The sequence below is a fragment of the Phoca vitulina genome, unplaced genomic scaffold (assembly GCF_004348235.1).
Source record: "Phoca vitulina isolate PV1807 unplaced genomic scaffold, GSC_HSeal_1.0 scaffold34, whole genome shotgun sequence".
Lineage (NCBI taxonomy): Eukaryota > Metazoa > Chordata > Mammalia > Carnivora > Phocidae > Phoca > Phoca vitulina.
The window spans coordinates 19,445,933-19,467,655 of record NW_022589737.1 but is presented as its reverse complement, the minus strand read 5'-3'; the positions used below and the strand labels follow the sequence as shown (position 1 = coordinate 19,467,655).

Genomic DNA, 21,723 nt, shown 5'->3' with positions numbered 1-21,723 from the left:
GTCATAGAAAATAGGCTCTGAGGTTGGGAACTAAGTGCTTTGTTTAAAATAATCCAGAAGCAGTAGAATAAATCAATACGCAGAGCATCTAAAACACCGTAACTATCATATTGGCTTCACGGATAGCTTGGCTTCAGTGTGGAAAAGCATACTATTTTTTTTAAAAAAAACAACTTAACAGTTGTCTTAGCATGCTAAAAAAAGGAGCCAAAATCTTATTCTAGTGTTTACTTTCAGAATTTTATAGAATTCCTCACTTTTAGCACTGATTTATTTTCTAAGTCAATGGAGAAAACTGCAGGTTTTTAAAATAGTTGGTGCCAAATAGGACTTTTTTTTTTTTTCCAAAATAAAGATGCCGAAACTTGATGACATATTTTGGTCTCAACCGAAGCTGACAAGCTTAGTCCTGCTCAGGTTTTTGGAGTTAAATCCAAATTTCTGTACACAACAATGCCATTCCATTTCAGTGTGGTTTGTAGTGTTTTCTATTGCATGTAAGACTCCTGACTCTGTGTTATAAGAAAAAAAATTGCAGCAGTGTATCTTGCTGAAAGAAAAACTCAGCATGCAAACATTCCAACTTTCGAAGAGTTAAATCGAATGATGTTTTTTCATGTTATGACAGCATTCTGTACTGTGAAGGATTCACCGGAAGGTCTTATTGAAGTAACTGCCCCCCGGGGCACTTAAATGTTTACTTACAGTTAACTGCTTAGAGGAGGGAGTAGCACTGGGGAGATTAACAAGGTGTCAGAAGACAAAGATCCCTGCAAAGTGATGATAAACCACAACCCTAAAATTGTTACATAACTCAAAGAAAAACTAATTCAGTTGACACATTTCCATGTGGTATCAGCTCTGAGCCTGGGAGTCTTGAGACCTGGTATTAGTGAGTCTCTTTATCTTTATGGGTCTCAGTGTCCTCATCCGTAAAGTCAGGAGATCAAACCAGATGATCTTTAAGGCTTCTTTGAGTTCATATAATTTCTTAAGTCTGTTTCTGGAAGTGAGATGTGTGTATTTTCTGGGATTTGGAAACTGAGCATGTTAAAGGCTTCTGGGCCCCTGGTTCCATCAGTACCTTGATGTCCTGTGTGTGTGTCTCCTGTGTGGGATGTGTGGTGCTGCGTGCTGGCAATAGATTGATGCACAGATGCAGCTCCTCTCTTCAGTCGGGGTTGAAAATGGGGATGCGAGATGGACTAAGAAAAGTTCATTTGACAAAGTATCAGCAAAACCACGCTTGTAGGCTGTGCCCTCGGCATAGAAGGGCCAGTGGGAAATGAGGCAGAGACTGAATTTGCGTTTCCCTGGAGATGCTGGGAGTAACCCCAGTTTTCTCCGTTGAGAGGCTATCGATGGCCTCTGGTCATTCCCTGGAAGAGCATTGTCTCATTCCATTATGTTCATAGTGAACCTAAAAATCCCTCCTCTACTTTGGAGCGTTCTCAGATGATGAAATAAGAGTCTATTGAGTTATATGCGGTATTAATAAAGCTTCTGCTGGTTTATATCTGTGGTCCCTAAAGAGGGCTCTGTCACTCCCATGGGTCAGCCAAGTGTGCTCCTCGAAGAGGCAGCTCTAAATGCACTGGTCCCGTGGGGTTCTCCATTCACCTGGGCAGGCTATTTGAGCCTACTACGTCTGACTTACGGCTTCTCACACTTAGCATGTGAGCCGCTTCCTAAGGACGGACAGCCAAAGCAATTGCATGTGAAATTAACTCCTTTCCTTTTATAAAAAGTTATCTCGTCTTTCCACTTTTCATTTGTACTGTCTATTCTGCTTATGAAATCCCTATATTAAACTGTACTCTTTCTACTTGCTACTCCCGTTTCCTGAGTTGCTTCAACAGATGACAGCAGCAAGACATATTTCATCCTCAGTTGGAACCAAGCAAATGTGTGCCCAGAAATCGGCTTTAGAGTCTTCTGTAAGGCGGAGTTGGAAAAAAGAAATGAGAAAGCCTTGAGGGGTGTGCAGAGGGCTTGGGTTCTAATCCTGACTCTGCTACTAGGAGAATGAAGTTGTCTAGTTGCATCTACTAAAAGGGTAAAATAACGTGTGCCTTGCCAACCTGGGTATAAAAGTGTTTTATAAACTACAAAAACAATTGATAATATTTTAAGATGTTAAACTGTTATAGGAGATTTTTCAGCTGATAGCCGGTAATTGGAACTAATTTAAAACCAGAAAGGAGATAACCACGTAGAGACACCATAAATTTATCATTTATTAATGATAAATGGTGACTAGTTCGACAGAATTAAATTATGTCATGTGTGCTTCTAAGGGCCTGAATTCTCAGCCTCATGATACTGGATTCTGTATAAATCATGGTCAGTTTTAAAGTTAGCACAACAAAAGTTGATAATGCCTTATAAGCATTTCTTTAAAAGTTATAAAGGTAACTATATAACCATTGATGAACAACGTTACTTGGAAAAATATTAGAAAATGCAAATAATCCCCAGATCCCACAACACAGTTAATCCTTTTTAAATGTAAAATTGCACTTGTGCATTGAGATGTTTAAGTAATAATACAATCATAACCACCCATACTGTTTTATGATCTTTTTTCCACTCAGCATTACATCTTACCACATTTGAAAATGTACATTTTAAAAATAATTATTTTTAATGGCTGCACAGTATTTCACTTTATGAATGCACCACAAATTGATTTTCTTTTTTTTATTATGTTCAGTTAGCCAGCATATAGTACATCATTAGTTTTTGATGTAGTAGTCAACGAAATTATTTGATTTTCTATTGATAGGCAGCTAGTATCTTTTCAATTCTTTTGTCTTTTAAACTGTACCTTAAATGTACACTTGTCTAATTACTTCCACTGGGTAGCTGCCTAGAAGGTAATTCTAAGTGAAAGGTAGATGCATTTTTTTAAGGCTTCTAATACATATTTCTAAATTGACCTTCAGAATGCAAGAAATCTTGTACCAATGAACAATTCCAGCAGCAGTGTAAAAGTGTGATTTATAAAAATCAAACAATGTAAAGTTAAATCCTAGTGATTTTGAACTCCTTGCCATCTAGTATGGTGAGGTCTCTAATTTTTTTTTCTTGCATTGATGTTTTGGTAAGAAGGTTTTATAATGAAGTTTTTAAAAAGCACTGTTTCATCGCAGCGAGTTCCTACACCTTCTCCCACTTTCCCGTAGGTTAATTTATCTTTTCTCTCTCTTTCTCCCCCCGCCCCTTCCAGGATGGAGGTATGATACGATGGATATAACTATGGGATACTGTGTGGGTACACGGCCTCCCCCTTCTTGCCTCATCCTCCTGCTTCTCAAGCTTCTGGCCACGGTGTCCCAGGGGCTGCCGGGGACCGGGCCCCTCGGCTTCCACTTCACGCACCCTGTGTACAATGCTACTGTGTGTGAGAACTCAGCCGCAAGGACCTACGTCCACAGCCAAGGTAGAATGGGCATCACCTTAATAGATCTGTCCTGGGATGTCAAATACAGAATTGTATCTGGAGATGAGGAAGGCTTCTTCAAAGCAGAGGAAGTCATCATTGCAGACTTCTGTTTCCTCAGAATAAGAACTAAAGGTGGCAATTCAGCCATATTGAATCGGGAGATTCAGGACAATTATTTATTGGTAGTAAAAGGTTCTGTCAGAGGAGAGGATCTGGAAGCATGGACCAAAGTGAACATACAGGTTTTAGATATGAATGATCTGCGACCCTTGTTTTCACCCACAACGTACTCTGTTACAATAGCAGAAAGCACACCTTTAAGGACTAGTGTTGCCCAGGTGACCGCCACAGATGCCGATATCGGCTCCAATGGAGAATTCTACTACTACTTTAAAAACAAAGTTGATCTCTTTTCAGTTCACCCCACGAGTGGTGTCATCTCTTTAAGTGGGCGGTTAAATTATGATGAAAAGAATAGATACGATCTGGAGATTTTGGCTGTGGACCGGGGGATGAAACTCTACGGAAACAATGGAGTAAGCAGTACTGCGAAGCTTTATGTTCACATTGAACGTGTAAATGAACACGCTCCAACTCTCCATGTGGTCACTCACATTCCTTTCTCGCTGGACAAAGAGCCGACATACGCTGTGGTAACAGTCGATGACCTAGATGAGGGGGCCAATGGAGAGATTGAGTCTGTTTCCATTGTGGCTGGGGATCCTCTAGATCAGTTCTTCCTGGCTAAGGAAGGCAGGTGGATGAATGAGTACAAGATTAAGGAGAGAAAGAAGGTCGACTGGGGGAGCTTTCCTTATGGCTACAACCTCACTCTTCAAGCAAAAGACAAGGGGTCACCTCAGAAATTTTCAGCAGCAAAGATCATCCACATTGCCAACCCCCAAAAAGACACCGTCCCAGTTAGATTTGAAAAAGAAATGTATGATGTGAGCATTAGTGAATTCTCCCCTCCTGGTGTTGTGGTTGCTATAGTAAAATTAAGTCCTGAACCGCTTGATGTGGAATACAAATTATCTCCTGGTGAGGACGCACAGTACTTCAAAATTAATCCTCGGTCAGGTCTGATTGTCACAGCACAGCCACTGAATACTATTAAGAAGGAGGTTTATAAGCTGGGAGTGACAAACAAGGAAGGAGATTTGAAAGCACAAGTCACCGTTGGCATAGAAGATGCGAATGACCACACCCCAGAATTTCAGCAGCCACTGTATGATGCTTTTGTGAATGAAAGTGTCCCAGTGGGCACAAGTGTTCTGATGGTTTCGGCTTCTGATAAGGATAAAGGAGAAAATGGGTACATCACCTATAGTATTGCCAGTCTGAATTTGTTACCATTTGCCATTAACCAGTTTACAGGTGTTATTAGCACAACTGAAGAATTGGATTTTGAATCCTCCCCAGAAACTTACAGGTTCATTGTAAGAGCCTCCGACTGGGGTTCACCATACCGCCATGAAAGTGAAGTAAATGTGACTATTCGAATAGGAAATGTCAATGACAACAGCCCTCTCTTTGAGAAAGTGGCTTGCCAGGGAGTTATTTCCTATGACTTTCCAGTTGGGGGTCACATCACAGCTGTCTCAGCAATTGATATTGATGAACTTGAACTTGTAAAGTACAAAATCATCTCTGGAAATGAACTCGGTTTCTTTTATTTAAACCCAGACTCCGGTATTTTACAGCTTAAAAAGTCATTGATGAATTCTGGCATCAAAAATGGTAATTTTGCCCTCAGGATTACAGCAACCGATGGAGAGAATTTTGCGGACCCCATGTCTGTTAACATTTCAGTCCTACATGGGAAGGTGTCTTCAAAGAGCTTCAGTTGCAGAGAAACTCGTGTGGCTCAAAAGCTGGCAGAGAAACTACTCATTAAGGCAAAAGCAAATGGGAAACTGAACCTGGAAGATGGATTTCTTGACTTTTATTCAGTTAATAGGCAAGGACCACATTTTGACAAGTCATTTCCTTCTGATGTGGCTGTGAAGGAGAATCTGCCCGTTGGGGCTAACATCCTGAAGATTAAAGCCTATGATGCTGACTCTGGCTTCAATGGAAAGGTGCTGTTTACAATATCTGATGGGAATATGGACAGTTGCTTTAATATCGATATGGAGACAGGGCAACTTAAAGTCCTTCTGCCAATGGACCGAGAGCATACGGACCTCTATCTCCTTAATATCACCATCTATGACTTAGGTAATCCACAAAAATCTTCATGGAGGTTGCTGACCATCAATGTGGAGGATGCTAATGACAACAGCCCAATTTTTCTCCAAGACAGTTACTCAGTTAACATTCTCGAAAGTTCAAGTATTGGCACTGAGATAATTCAAGTGGAAGCCAGAGACAAAGACTTGGGTTCTAATGGTGAAGTGACTTACTCAGTGTTGACGGATACGCAGCAGTTTGCTATCAACAGCTCAACTGGAATCGTCTATGTAGCCGACCAATTGGACCGGGAATCTAAAGCGAACTACTCTTTAAAAATAGAAGCCAGAGACAAGGCAGAGAGTGGCCATCAGCTGTTTTCGGTTGTCACTCTTAAGGTTTTCTTGGATGATGTCAATGACTGTTCCCCGGCTTTCATTCCCAGTAGCTACAGTGTGAAGGTTCTTGAAGATCTCCCCATTGGCACTGTCATTGCTTGGCTGGAGACCCATGATCCGGATCTTGGGCTAGGGGGTCAAGTGCGCTATTCTTTGGTCAATGACTATAATGGGAGATTTGAAATAGATAAAGCAAGTGGTGCCATTCGCTTGAGCAAAGAACTGGACTATGAAAAGCAGCAGTTCTATAACCTCACGGTTCGGGCCAAAGACAAAGGGCGACCAGTGTCTCTGTCATCTGTTTCCTTTGTTGAAGTGGAGGTGGTGGATGTCAACGAAAACCTCCATACTCCCTACTTCCCAGACTTTGCTGTTGTTGGGTCTGTAAAAGAAAACTCACGCATCGGAACAAGTGTACTGCAAGTGGCTGCCCAAGATGACGACTCTGGGAGGGATGGAGAGATCCAGTACTCCATCAGGGACGGCAGTGGTCTCGGAAGGTTCAACATAGATGACGAGAGCGGTAAGTTCACTAGTTTGTGCCAGAAGTGTTGTGTCCCATCTCCCGAATTGTAACATTGGAGAAGAAAAGGAATCTTCTCCCACTGAAATAGAATGACAAATGAGTTTGCATTTGGTGCAGAGATGACTCAAGTGAAAGCATTATGTCAGAACACATTGGTTTGTAAGAAGACGTGTTATACGGTGGTTCTCACCATGGTTTTCAACGGGAGTCCTGTTTCCTGGTTTTTGTTTTTCTTGTTCAGCACTATTACCAGGTTATCTTTTGATAAGCATAAGTAATTTTCACCTCTGTTGATTACACTTCTGACCTTCACAAAGTTAAGGGCCCTGATAAAGTAAATTACATTTGAATTGGCTTTAAATTAGAAGTGTGAAATGGATTTTCAAATGGGTCTTACACACCAATCTTTCCCTTTCCAGTAAAGTTTTGCTGAAGTGGTTTTGCAGCAGTTGCTTGGCCTTTCATGTTTCACAGGCACATCTAGCCTTTGAACGACAGGGATTTGCACTGGAGATACTCAGTTAATATATGGCAGTGTTGTCATGAGAGGCTGGAGGGGGCATGTTGTGGATTGTACTCATAAAAAATGGATTTTAAGATTTTATTTATAAGAACTGATTGTTTTATAGAAACATTTTAAAATGTGGGGCAAAATTGCCCCAGTATTGTCATTGTCCCTCACCTATTTATTTACTTTTGATCATAGATACAGACACACACACACATATGCACACACATTTTTCTATTCTTGTTATTGTTATTTATTTTAAACAGACATGTGCCTATGTGTGTGTTGTGTTCTTTGATTAACACTGTGCATTTTCTATAGATTGTAGTCATCTCAACACGGGCTGTGTCTTCTTTACTCTCAAGTAGATAGTAATATTAGCTGTTCACAGTTTTCAAGGTACATTTATATGTATTAACTAATTTTCTGCAACACAGGGTGCTTTGTTCCCAGTGATAAAAATGATTATTAAAACAGGTAGTGGGGGGGGTATTATTATAGTGGTGGAAAAAGGACTTGAGAAATTGTATTAACTACTGGATGGAAGTTACAAAACTGTATGTACCATCACAAATTTACACTGTAGTTTTTATATACACGTGCCTTAATTATGGCCAGTGTAAATTGTAAAATTGGTCTCCATAGCCATAATGAAGGAAAAGATAAATGTCAAGGATCTGATTTGGCCACACACTCTATTTTATTATGTATCATTTTTCATTCGACTGGAGTATATTTTCATCTTTGAAATACAGAATGAGAAGGGGAGTATGTTTACTGAGTGTCTACTCTGTGCTAATACTTTGCTACCGCTAATGACCTCATGCAATACTTAAGGTGGGCACCACACTTATAGTAGGGTCTTGTTTAATGATCCCAACTGCCCCAGGAGGTAGAACTAATAATCATCAAGTCGTGAACTGATACGCAGAGAAGATAGATAACTTGGAGCCTTGTTTCAAGGTCAGCTCAAAGTAACTGCAGTATAGTATGCTATCTCCCACCTAAAGACACATATGGGCTTCCTCATGTTTCCAGATACACTTAAATTTGGTGTTGATCTAAAATCTATTAGGCAATAAGTGTTAAACAGTTTTCAAAGCCCTTACAGTCCATTGACTGATGGCACTGGCCATTAGTCACCCTTCCTTTTTCCTCCTCATCTCATTGTTCGTGGCTCTCCAGTGAGAGAAGCTTCTCCTCAGGACTCGGGTGGATGTGGGTAAGGTAGGCCAAACAGGAAGGTGTCAGGTGGACTCATTAGCCACTGCTACATAGAGGACTGCATCAGCCACATTGAGTTGGTTTTATTTGGAAGTTTCATGTTGGTGTAGCTTGGTGCAGGAAAGAGCAGGAACAACCAGTGAGAGTGGCCTAGATTTTCCTTATTTCCATGGTATTTTGTTCTCATCTTGGGTGTGATTTCAGAAAATGTGTGTATAGTTTCATCTGATGATATAGCTTCTGTTATAATTCTTGACTCCAAGAGTTTGATATCCTTTGCCTCTGTTGAAAAAAAAAAAAAAACAAAACTCACTGCTTTGACTTTGTTCTGTTAGATTCTGGACTGTATAAAATAAATTTTGCTGTGGATGATAATAACGCCACTCACATTTTGACATTGCTTTGTGGCTTAAAATGCTCATTCTGATAAACATTAACTCTTTTAGGTTAAAGCATAGCTAAGTGAGTTGCGTGAGGTCACATACCCACTGGAGGACATAGATGTATCTAGAACCCACCTGTCTCCTCTCTCTTAACCTGTTGCCCCTTTCTTTGCACTTGCTACACATTCTGATTTACTTCCCCAGAGGATTTTTACTTTTTAAAACTGTAGTAGCAATTTTTTTACCCTCTTTACATATCATTTTTACCTTCTCTTAGAAAGCAAAACTGTTTTTCTCTAGGTACATTGTAGGACTGGAGTTTGACATTTTTTATGAAGTTCAGAATTTCCATATAATAATATCCTGAACCATCTGACTTCCTCCCCTCTTGTCTTCCGTATATTTTAATTTGCAAGCCCAGGAAACTGGTGAGGAATGATTGCCAGGACTTGTGCCAGCTGGATGCTGGGGTTGAGGAGAATTTTGGCAAATGTATGTCCCAACAGGAGAAGCCATCACCATGGTGCTGTTGGGCTTGCATTACTGTGGCAGTGTCCATCAGCTCTTTGCCTCCAAGTGCTGCAAATCATGGCTCGATCTGCTGGCAGAATGAATGGCTCTTTAGCCCTGCAGCCGTTACTGAGTCTCAAGTCCAGACTCTGCTGTCTTCATGTGGTCCTTTGGCATAGGATGGACTCAACTTGTTTGGTTTTCTTTTTGTCTTTCAAGAACCTTTAAGTCAGCTGCCAAAAATTATTTAATGGCTTGCATTGTCTAGTGGTTCTCAAACTTAGGAGTGCTCATGAATCACTGGAGAGTTTGTTAACAAATGCAGATTCCTGGGCCCTTTCCCCAAAGATTCTGAGTCACTAGGTGTGGGGTAGGAGCCCCAGGGGGATCTTCATTTAAGCCCTCCAAGCTTTCCTTCTATATGGGGCTCGGAAACACCAGCCTGAATCTTACTTGGGCTCCTTAGAGAATGCCTACCAGATTATATCTTTTCTGTAAAGTCCTTTTCCTTATTCTTTTGAAAGGCAGGAAATGGAGCTCGTATTTTATAAATTTCTTTTCTAGTCAGGTTTTACTATCCAAATAAATCTTCTATTATTCATTGGTGGTGATAGTTTTCTGAATGCCTTCCTGATGGATCAAAAATCTCTTTCTGTGCTTCAGTAATTGCCGTGCTCCTGTTTTGTGAAGCTGCTTATACTGGGAGTAGTCGATCCATTTAGTAGTTTTTATGTTCTTGATTTTTTTGGGGGGAGGGTGCTCAGCGAATAAAACCTTACCTTTGAAAATTTTTTTTACCATGCACAGGCATTTAATAAATGTTTAATAATGTTCACAGTAAATGGATTAACTGGGAGGCCCCCAGCTACAGTGGATTTGATCACAATTTAAATTACTAGTCTGGAAGATGCAATTTAATCATTTTTCCTTCACAAAGAATGCATTCTTATTCTCTGACACAATAGGAATTCATATTCTTGACTACTCAGAAGTTTTAGAAGGTTTAGAAAGAGCAGGTTGTATTTTTTTAAACTGTGATTTTCTGTTAGATTCTTTTGTAGGCTGCAAACTTGAGCAATGATTTCATTGTTTTATTTACCTGAAGTTAAAGAAATATTTTAATTGGGATAAACGGCTTCTCATTCAGCAAATGCATCGTGGATAATTGGGAAGATATTTTGGCTATCCATTACTGCTAATTATATTATTTCTTTCATTTACCAAGTATCTGTCTTGTGCCAGGCACTGTGCTAGGTGCTTGGGTGGTGCTGTTTCTGATTGTCACAGGAATTCCAGCAAGGTAGGGTTTCCTGAGGCTTGTTCAATCAGGGTCACACATCTGGGAGTTGTCAGAGCTGGGACTGGGACTGAGTGCAGTAGACTCCAAATCTCACGTGAGCTCCCCGCCTTTGCCACCCTAGCATGCCTTAGTAACTTTGTTGAGTGTGTGTAGTATTTCTGCATAACAGACAACTACAAAATCTCAGTGGTTTATGGAAACAGTTTTTCTCCTTGCTCTGAAGTCTGGGGGAACAGTCGAAGATGCAACTGTGGTTTGAATTATAGCCTGCCCCACAGGCCTAGCCATTCCAGGACCCAGGCTGAAGGAGTACCCACTGTCTGGGACATGATACTGTTCTCACTGTAGAGGTCAGAAGCTCCGGAGGGCTGATGGAAGTGTGTGGTACCTCTTAAAGCCCCTGCTCAGACCTGGCCCACGTTCTGTTAGCCGAAGCGGGCCATGGGGCCAAGCTCAACATTGAGGTGGGGCAGAGAATATTTTTCTTGTGGAGGGATGGCGAGGAGTGAATAATTCCCGCATACTAATACAGCCTGGCAGAGCATACATTCATATTTACCTTTCTTTAAATTGAAGCTGCAGCAGGCATTTCTCCAGCATATGCGAGCCTAGAATGCTCTCTTTATTCCAAATGTTTCTCACCACCGTATCATCATCGAAGGTTAATTGTGCACTCCCTGTGTGCAGGGCCAGGGCCGGGCACTAGTGATCAGAGAGCTACAGGTGTAAGACTTAGCCTTCCACGGTGGGAAGTTTCCTGGGCCATCCGAGAGGTCAGAGGCAGCTGCAGGTGGTGACGCTGGTGGCAGTGGTGGCCGTGGTTACCATTCCCCGAGCGCTGTCTGTGTGCCAATTTCTGTGCGATATGTTTTCTACCCATGTCTGATTCTGGCGTCGCACGAGGTGGGCACAGTTGTGTCCTTTTTTTTCACACATCTGGTGTCTTAAGAGAGAGAGCTCACATGCACAACACATGTGCATTTATATTTACCTTTCTATAAATGAAGCTGCAGGCAGCATTTCTCCAATACATGTAAGCATAGGATGCTGTCTTTATTCCAAATGTTTTGGTATGACCGGCAAAGGCTTAGGAAACCTACAGTACATTTGGGTTCACACAGACACCCAAAAGAGGCATCTCACACTTACTAAACACTGTAAAGCTAATTATTATTTTCAGTGAACATGCTGTTCCAACAATAAATGAATAACTTTATAATTGTGTTCAGTATCTGTGCTAGCTCTCTCCCATTTACCTCTCCAGATCCATTTTCCACCCTTCTTTCTGCTTTGTGTCCAGATGCCTGAGTTCCTTGGCCTGTGGGCTCCTTTATTCCCTGACATCTGTCAGTTCTGCCACTGAGAATGTAGAGAAGAAGAGAATTAGGTCAGGGTATTTATCCTTTTGATTCTTTCCATACTGGTTACTGTGGTCTGGCTGTATCCTCTTAGGGATAGAAACAGTTCTCCACTGTTACCAACTCTGGAGTCCTGCATCGTTTTTTCTAAACCCTGCCCACACCTTTGTAAATAGTCTGTTTATTACATGCTTCTCAATGACCCAGTTGGGAGTGTGCCATCTCTTCTCTGTCAGGACACTGACTGATAAAATATTTTTTATGGGAATATTTCTAAAACAGATTTTAAGTTTAAAAATATTTGTAAGGCTGATGTTTTCCAGCAAATCCTATTAACTCCATTTCTGTGGTGCTGTCCTATGTGTTGGCACATTCCACCAGAGTCTGGGAGAAAGAGTAAAGAGATCATAATTATCCATTGCTTTCATTTTGCAAGGAAAGAAAGTGAAACCAAGGGACTTTGTGTCTCCATCTAGTGTATACTTTCCATGTATGGTCTACAATGAGAAGAAAATTTTTGCCTTGCTGAAGACCCTCTCCCACCAGACATGGGAAGAAGAGGGATTTGGCTGGATGGTGTGGTACCAGGATCTTTCAAGCTCTCAGATGTTGTGATACTCTACCTTGATCTTCTACAGGGAGAAGGACACATTTCAGCTGGTGGCCAAGGAAAGAATGAAGTCCTACAACTGACTAGCTTTTATTTAGTTAGTTCAACTGAAGAGTTGTTTACTAGTGCTAGTGCTGAGTCCAGTACTCTTTTATTTGTAGTCTCTAATCGTTGGAGGGTCAAGAGGGGGGAACAAAAACTAGGCACAGGAAAATCTGTGTTGTGAGAAAAATGAAGAGCTTTCTGTCATTGCAGAAACTGTTAGTGCTAACCCAGGTATTTAAAGGGGTGGGTGATTCCCATAGCAGCACATCTCTTACATAATGTAATAATATACAAGCTTCCTTTTTCTTATATTCAGAGATGCCAGAAATCCTGTTTTATCTTATGGATGGCTGTTAATCATTCCAGCTTCTTTTCCCCAAACTTGCCTCTTAACTCCTCTTTGACAAGCTGAGGAGTAAGACAGATGTTTTTTGGCGGCTTTGGTGCAATTCCCGACAATTCCAGACTAAAAGGCGTTCTCCATCCTCATTCTTTTTCAAGGCAATAGTTTTACCTCCCCCTATCTAAGTCGAAAGAGACTCATTGCATTTTGGCCCACGCTTGCCCTTAAAATTTGCACTTGGGACCAGAAGAACGAAGTTATGATCAAGTGACAGCAGAAATTTTCTTGGCTCTGGATTTTTAACCTTAGCTCTAGACTTTGGATCATAATTATTTAAGGGAAAAATAATGTTTCCCAGAGGAGCCCTGAACACTGCACAACATTCAGATGAACTTAGTAGTTATCATGTAAGCCAGGTGGGAGAGACGATTAGAAGCTTCTGGAAAATAATGAACAGCGTGCTTTTATGACTCTTTTCAGCAAGTGCCTTCTTCTTGACCTTTTCTTAACTGTTGGCTGAAGGCACTTTAGGTTTTAGTAGAGGATTATTGGCCCAAATCTATAATTATGTCTGCGTTGTGTATCAAGTTTGAGCTGCTATTATCCCTGTGCAACTAGTAAATGATAAAAATAATGACCACCATGAAGAGGAAGTACAAATAGTGTGGCAAGCCAACAACCTGAAAACTTGTGTGGTTCTTTTCTCTGAAATCCGTCTTCCTTTTATATCAATAAGGGAAGTTTTCAGTGGCTTACCTGGCCCTTCATGTCAGGGTCCCCAGTGCCGAGTGATACTAAATTGGTTTTATTTCTTTGGTTAACAGAGAGTAAAACCTCAGAGGTCCAGTAAGCAGAGGTTACAAAGACTATCAAATGATTACTTCATCTATTAGTGGTTCTGATTTCAGATAGGTTGCATCTTATTTCAATCTTCTAAAAAATGTTTTTTGCAGGTGTTTTGTGTGCACGTTGAAGGATACTGTCATTTATCATTACATTTGGAAGAATTGTAGGGTTCGATAAATATTTATGTGATGCCACTGCATTCACAATGTTTCATTGAAAAGAAAATGAAATGAAAATGAAAATGGGCTGTAGTCTGTATTTTTAGCTTGCTGGTTTTTATGAAAGCATGTCTTATCGACAGAATCTACAAAGAGTTGTGTGTAGGATTCAATTCAATTTATATTAAATTCTGGGCACCAGTATACGAATTATTGAATATAATAGGAGTCTCCAGTTTTCTCTGTGGATGTTGGAGGCTTTAGTGGCTCCTCTAGGGCCACTCTTTGTGATTAAATTCACATTTTCATTTGCATAACATAGTTAATATTCTCATTGCTTTTAAAAAGCAGTATGCTGGTGAGAATAATACTGAGCTAAAATAACATATTGAATATGAAATGTCTTGGGTCAAAAAGTGAATAAAAGTTGAAGGAATTAAGCTGAAAAATTGAGGTGTCACACACACACACACGCACACACACATACTAAAAGATATTATGGTGAAAACATAATGTGGTTTACCCCCAAGATCTTATAAAATAGAGCGTAAACAATTTTCATAGTTTTTTCTCTACTTGCTTCCTAAAAAGTCTGCCTCCTCTCCCTCTGTTTCCCTTCTTCCTTTTTTCTTGCCACCTCTTTCTTCCCTCATTCCCACATTTGCAGTTCACTGATTCCCTGTAGGCAGGGTACTTTGCACTAAAAAGGATGCACAGATGATTAAGTCAAGGGCTAGCAGTGAAGACAGAAAAGCATGTAATTACAAACTGTGTGGAGCATAAGTGACAAAGTGAGTGCCTTGTGCTTGCCATTCATCATGTTTATTGTGGCCCCAGCATCACCCTTTGGCATCATGGGATGATTTTTACAAATTCCAATTGGAGACAAGACAGTATGAGAGATAACCGGAGCATTAAAGTGAGTTGATGATGATATATAAGCCAGGCTTAATTGTCAAGGAATGTCTAACCCCGGAAACAGATCCAGGTTTTGTGAGGCTTGAAGTACATACCTTGTATCATCTTGGGTGCCTGCTTTGAGAAAAAGCATAAAAGATTATGACTACAAAATTACTGTATTTGTTTGAACCGAGGAAGGAATTCACAGCAACTCTTAAGTTTAAAAGTCAGGAAACACCACAAATATCACAAAACTCAGAAAAATAATATATTTTGTTGATTAAATTCCTAACCTACCTCTCTAATACTTTCTTTCTCCTACATTTTTTAGTTACATTTTTGGTTTGATTGCCTGTTCATGGGACAACAATTTTGCAATTGTTTCTGTAGAAAGTACAGAAAGATTATTTTGTTTTCCTCCAGTGCTGGTTGATTGAAATTTGTTTTTTATTGTTGAGAGTTTAGACATGTTAGTCCATGGTTGTGGCTTGTTATTGGTAATGCTATGTAAATTTTCTACATTGGTGTCAAATTTGAAAAAAATCTCTATTGAGTTTCTTTCTCGTATGAGCTGTAACAGACATCTTTGCTGCTAATACTGTTACTTGTCTGTGCTCTGTAAACAAAAAGAGTCCAGTAATGTCCATTTTAGGGAATCTAATCAACAAAAGAAAAAAAGCATGGTGTGTTTATAATTTGGACATTGCATTTCAGGAGAGAACTTTCATTTTTGACTCTGGAGGCAAGAACCAAGTCTTCCAGTTACAAATGTACATATGTAATGATTGGGGAGTTTTCTACAAACTAGCTTCTGGCTCCATACATTTGAGCTTGGTTCCCCATGTCCCCCCCCAACTCCCCCCGGCTGTAATGGTTGTCATCATTCTGACCACCACAGGATATGTTCATATAATGATAGAAGTTCTAGTCTTTCATGTCCATGCTACAATGCTGGGTCTCTCAGTGCAGTAGGTAGTAGGAGTGCTTTTGGAAACCATTCCTGCACTGGGACAGCTAACAACAATTTGTCTATGACTGGAATTGATGGAGAACCACATAAATATATGCCAGTGAATGCAAACTAAATGTATCCTTAACTCAATTCTGCCTTATGCCTGCAGCCATTCTACCTGATGATGCAAAATGTAATAGAAGAGAAGTTGGAGGGGAAAGAGAGAGAAGTTTTAAATTATTGTGGTTGAAATATATTACTTTTGCAAAAAAATGTATAAAAATGTACAACCATGTAAAAATTGCTAGGTTCTTCCCTGGGGCCTGGAAGCTTGGAGTCTGATAGCTTCATGTTAGATCGGCATCTGCCTAGCACTGCTAGTAAATGAACATTTTTTCAGAGAGAAGTAAGTCTTCAAGGTCAATGGAGGGAGTGGCTGAGCTGGACCAGGCCTCAAAGGCTGGTCCTTGAATTGAAGAGTGGTGCCAGAGACACCTGGCCTAGGTTTAAGGTCCTTATCCCTCTAGGGTATTATTGAACCAGCAGATGGACAGTGCAAAGGATACAAGACCTAGGCTGCATGTGAATGGATGTGGCTCCCTGGTGCGTCCAAGTATCTCAGGGCAGTGTTCTGGAAATTCAGCACTTGGAGACTAAGAAATCTGCAAGGTCAAGAAGTTTGGGCTCACTGCCTTTTTGGAGTAGCTGGCTGGTGAGAGAATTGCACTGTTCCTTGGGCTCACTCTCTTTTATAACACCCATTTGGGAATTCAACAGTATGATACACCAGTATCTGGAAACAGATAAAAATGGCCTCTAAGGGCTATCCTAGTAACTGTTGGAGTTCTTTCATTTAGACTCATTATCTGTACACTAAAAGCATGACTTGGGGATTTCCCCTAAATCTTGAGGGGTTTTGCTGAATCATCATGTCCACATTATTATTAAAATTTATTATAGATAATCTAATTTATGACTATTATAATGAATATATCCGTAGTGCGTCTCCCAGTAATTTCCCTGCCCCTCGGCTGCTGGCATTGGTAGGATGTTTCGGACCTCATGGACTGGAACCTGATAAAGCCCTGTAATTATTGAAAATACACATTCACTTGAGGTCAGCTTTGATAGGGAATTCTATCCATGGGATATCATATAACAGACTCAAGCCAGGATGAGGCCCTGAGATCCTGAATGAGGTCGTGGGGATGGAGCTTAAAGTTCAAGTCTTCTCCTGAAAGGTCACACCTGCCCTCATGCAGATCACACATCTCTTCTCAGACCTGGGTAGAGTTAATCTGTGTCTTTCTCATCCCTTGAGGACATTTCTAAAGGAATCTTTACCACATGGCTAAACTGAATGAGCTTGGACAGGAAAACACAGTGATTCAGTTTGGGATAACAAGTTCATTAAACATTGTTCTAGTTGTGAAAAATGCAGGTGTAGTCCTATCTGTGTGTAGTTTTAGCCTAGAGGGCAAATAATCAGGATTGGAGTGCATGAGAATTGCGTTTATGGGTCACTAAATTCTTGTTTCTGAAGTAGGATGGTATAGACACTCCAAGGGTGTTCATGCTAAGTCAGAATTCGATATTCCATGGTCACATGGCATGACTGCAAAATGTATATAATAATACCTTGCTAATTGAGAACTTCATAATTTGGTAGGATACATTCAAGAACTAGGATGGAAGCAAAAATTGCTGTTGGGGACCTTATAAATAGCCTTTAAAAAGAATTTGTACTGACATACCCGAACTCTTGTTTTTGTTGTTGTTGTTGTTGTTATTGTTTTTTGCCCAGACCTTATTTACTTTTACTCTGCACATAATTCTAATAAGCTAGACTTCCCGATACCTATCCTACAGTATTTTAGAAATTGTAAAGCAGAGATATTGATGTAAGAAAGGCTTCATAACAACAGTGAGAAGTAACCCTGTTAATCCTGTCTGTAATCAGACAGCAAGAAGAATAAGTAGCTAACCCACATTGTGTGTTTGTCGTATGCCAGGCATTAAATAAGTACTAAGTCATTTACTTCTCACAAGGATTCCATGAGGTGGGTACCCTGACTACCCACATCTTATGGATGAGGAAACAAAAACTAGATTTTAAATGACTGTCCACGGTTTCACAGCCCTGGGAGAGCTGGGATTTAAACGAGGCAGGCCAGCACCAGAGTCTGAGCTCTTAATCAGTACACTTTAGACACTCTGGATAAACAGCCCTAAGTGTCTCCTTAAGGGCTGGAACCCAGAGGGAGCCCATCGCTTCATTACCACACGGTGTAATAGCTGATCATTATAGAAGAGGCCCAATCATTGTAGAGGCCCAGGTTCCCTAGAAAACAGAGCCTGGGGCGAAAGTTACAGTGCAGGCTAATGTTTTATTAAGGGTGCAATCCCAGGGGAATGTGGGTGAGGGGCAGGGAAGGAAGCCAGCCCTGAAGGAAGGGAGACCAAATATAAATTGGTACATTATTAAATTGGCTACAGCTTCACAACAAACCCCAGCATGTTTCTCAGTCTCTGCATGTATCTCCAGGGAGGCCACATAGGAACGCTGCATCTTGGGGTTGGAGGGGAGGATGAGCCTTCCTTCTTTTGGCTTTTTCCCATTTTTGACCTCTTATTGATCAGCTTCGCCACCTGGGGAGTTAACTCCACTCTTCTGGGTTGTGCTTGGTGTTCCTGGTCAACTAGGGGAGCCTGGACTTTGTTGGCACAGTCTCTCTTACCAGTCCGTGCTCCGGGGCGGGGGGTGGGGCACTCATTTTTCTGTTGTAGCCGCGGATATTCCTGTCAGGAAGCTAGGGAACAAGCTGAGGCCCGAGGGTAGTGGAGCGGGCTGGGCTGAGCGAATCTTGCCACCACACCCACTGGATCTGGGCAGAGAAGTTCAATGTATTGGGGGTAAGATGTTTCATCAAAACCACAAAAGCTAAACAAAGCAAAACTCCGCCCATGAAATTGTGATGCCTCCCTGGGCAGATGCTCAACTCCTTAGAAAAAACTCAGCTACATAAAATGACACATTTCCCAAAAGCTCTGATTTGTCAAAGCATTATGATTCCTGTTTCTCTGGCCCTGGACTGCTTAGAAGTACAAGGGGAAAGTGCCTGTACTTTGTAGTCTTCGATTGATGTGGGCAAACGTCTTTTTAGTATCTCTCCTTTCTTGTGAGCCTGGGACATCTAAGTGCTGTTTTATCAAATGCGTGTGCATGAATTCATGGGCTGGAAATGCAGAGAGAGGTAGAAAAGGAGCTAGAGGTGGGGGTTTTTTGAGAGTTTTGTTTGCAGAACTGATTTTCCCATCTTCACTCCTTGTCACAGGGTAATAATCACCTTCCTTATCCTCCTCATCAGCACCATCCCCACTATCATCTCGCACTTAAGCAGAGTCTGCTTTCTGCTAGATACTCTGCAGGCTGTTTCCCGTACTTGAGCTCACTCAATCCTTGCATTAAACTTATGAGGCAGGTACTGTTATTATCCCAGATTTATGGGTGTGGGAACTGAAGTTTAGAGAGGTTAAATAACTTGCCCAATTGCACAGAGTTAGTAAGTAACAGAGCCAGGCTTCAACTCACATTGCCTTACTCCACAGCCCCTGCTCTTGTCCTGACCATATGTTGCTCCTGGGGTCTGCATGTTTGGGCCCTCCCAGAAAATGCCACCCCCACCCCACTCTGGGCATCCCATTTTCTCATGTGCCTTTGTTGCTAGGAGCTTAAGGGGAATATCTGCAGTATACAATCATTTATTTTAATATACATTGTATATTATATTATATAACATATAATGAACATATAATATAGACCAAGTAAATGTATTCAATAAAACAAATGCACAATATATAATACACTTTATAATATAAAATACATAATATAAAATAACATATATAACAATATAGTAGTATATATGTTACACATAAGTTATGTTATATGGTTGATATGATATGTCATAAGTTATGTTATAGCATATATAATATATGTTGAGCACCAACTATGTGCCAGGCATTGTTCTAGGCACTGAGTTAGACCAGTGAGCCAAATGGACAAGAATCCTTTTCTTTGTAATATTCTAATGGAGAAATAGGTAATAGTCAAGATAAGTATAGTACATATGTTAGATGGGTTTAAGTGCTAAGCGGAAAAATCACGTAGTAAGGGAGAAAGAAAGTGACACAGGTGGTAGTGGATTCCAAAGAATGCATCACTAAGATGACCTCTAGATAACATCCTGAAGGAATTTTAGATTCGTAAACTGGTTGTTTCAACGTGCAGGAGGGCAATAAAAATGGGGAGCAAACTCGGTTGATTGCCACATACAAACTTAGGTAAGTAGTTTTTGTGACTAACAAAAACCACTGTGAACTAACTGTAGGCAGAATATAATATTGGGGCACCTGGGTGGCTCAGATGGTTAAGCGTCTGCCTTCGGCTCAGGTCATGATCCCAGGGTCCTGGGATCGAGTCCCGCATCGGGCTCCCTGCTAGGCGAGGAGCCTGCTTCTCCCTCTGCCTCTGCTTCTCTCTCTCTCTCTCTCTGACTCTCATGAATAAATAAATAAAACATTAAAAAAAAATAAAAGACACAATTATTATAAATGCAGATTTGTTAAATGCAGAAGTCTCCTGTTTAAAAGTATTTTCCAGTTGGGCGCCTGGGTGGCTCAGTTGGTTAAGCAACTGCCTTCAGCTCAGGTCGTGATCCTGAAGTCCCAGGATCAAGTCCCACATCGGGCTCCCCGCTCAGTGGGGAGTCTGCTTCTCCCTCTGACCCTCTCCCCTCTCGTGCTCTCTCTCACTCTCTCTCTCAAATAAATAAATAAAATCTTTAAAAATAAATAAATAAATAAAAATAAAAGTATCTTCCAGTTAATCAAAAGGCTTAATATAAATGTACCCCATCTCAAATTTCCTTTAACTCCAGCATGCCTACCCCACAAGAGGAACAACTTTTTTGCTGCCCCCTCTCTTATTAATTATACTTATTTCCCATCTTCCTTCTGGAGTCCCATTTTTCTGAGTCCTGTTTTATAGCAATTGGACTTTTGTTATCGTCAATTGTATTGTCTTTAAACCTATTGGATTGAGCGTCTGCTGCGTCAGGTGTGATGTCCAGCTGCTGAGCACAGAGGACTTCCGTTCTAATGGGGAGGATAAGGCATGCAGGTAGGAAAAGTGGAAATACATACACATCCTATATGTAAATTATGGATTTTCAAGGAATTACAGTAATTTAATATACTTTCTGTTAAATTATAATTGAACTGGATTCTCTTAGAAGTCTAGTTACCTTGGAGTTTATTTAAACTAAGAGAAAAAAAGTCATAATGTTTGCATGCAGTACGTACTTGGTTCTTTAACAGTTGTGACAAATAGCAAGGAATTATGCCGTGCTGCACTTGTGATCCATACTAAACACTGGCATTTTGGATTGTACATAATTTAAAGAAATGTCTCAAATCCTTTTTGAAATACTGTAGTAGCCAATACATAGAGGCACACCCTAGGTGGGCGTAGGAATACAGTTTAGAAAAGAAAGAGAAAATATCACACTTGAAATGACTCCATCATTTTGTAAATGATAGAACTTGGAGAGCGTGGCTTCCCTTAGCTGTTGAGGATGAGGATCACCTTGACGAGGATCCTTCCCCACTCAACCTCTCCTGCACCTGGACACATGTGTGCACACCCTCCTGAGTGGCCAGGGGCAGGGGTGGGGTGGTGGGGGGTGGGTCTTGAACTGGATTGACGGTTCAATCCAGTTTGACTTGAACAGGTGACAGGAAAGCACTGGAGGGGATGTCTGGGTGGCCCAGTCAGTTAAGCATCTGACTCTTGGTTTTGGCTCAGGTCGTGATCTCAGGGTCGTGAAATCAGCCCTGCGTTGGGGCTCCTTGCATGCTCAGTGTAGAGTCTGCTTGAGATTCTCTCTCCCTCTCTCTCTGCCCCTCCCACTCGTGCTCTCTCAAATAAATAAATCTTTAAAAAAAATTAAAAAGTAAAAACTCTCTGATGGATTCTTTGGGGCACAG

General features: G+C 40.9%; 1 protein-coding gene across 7 annotated transcripts in view; it reads left to right on the top strand.

The window, feature by feature from the left end:
- Window positions 1–21,723, top strand: part of FAT3 (FAT atypical cadherin 3) — a 660,968-nt gene that overhangs the window by 137,558 nt on the left and 501,687 nt on the right. For all 7 annotated transcript variants that reach the window (XM_032426340.1, XM_032426344.1, XM_032426342.1 and 4 more), the window contains exon 2: window positions 3,230–6,538. In XM_032426340.1, the coding sequence (XP_032282231.1) occupies window positions 3,247–6,538 (3,292 nt within the window). In that variant the 5' untranslated portion in view covers window positions 3,230–3,246. The remainder of the gene's footprint in view (window positions 1–3,229; window positions 6,539–21,723) is intronic.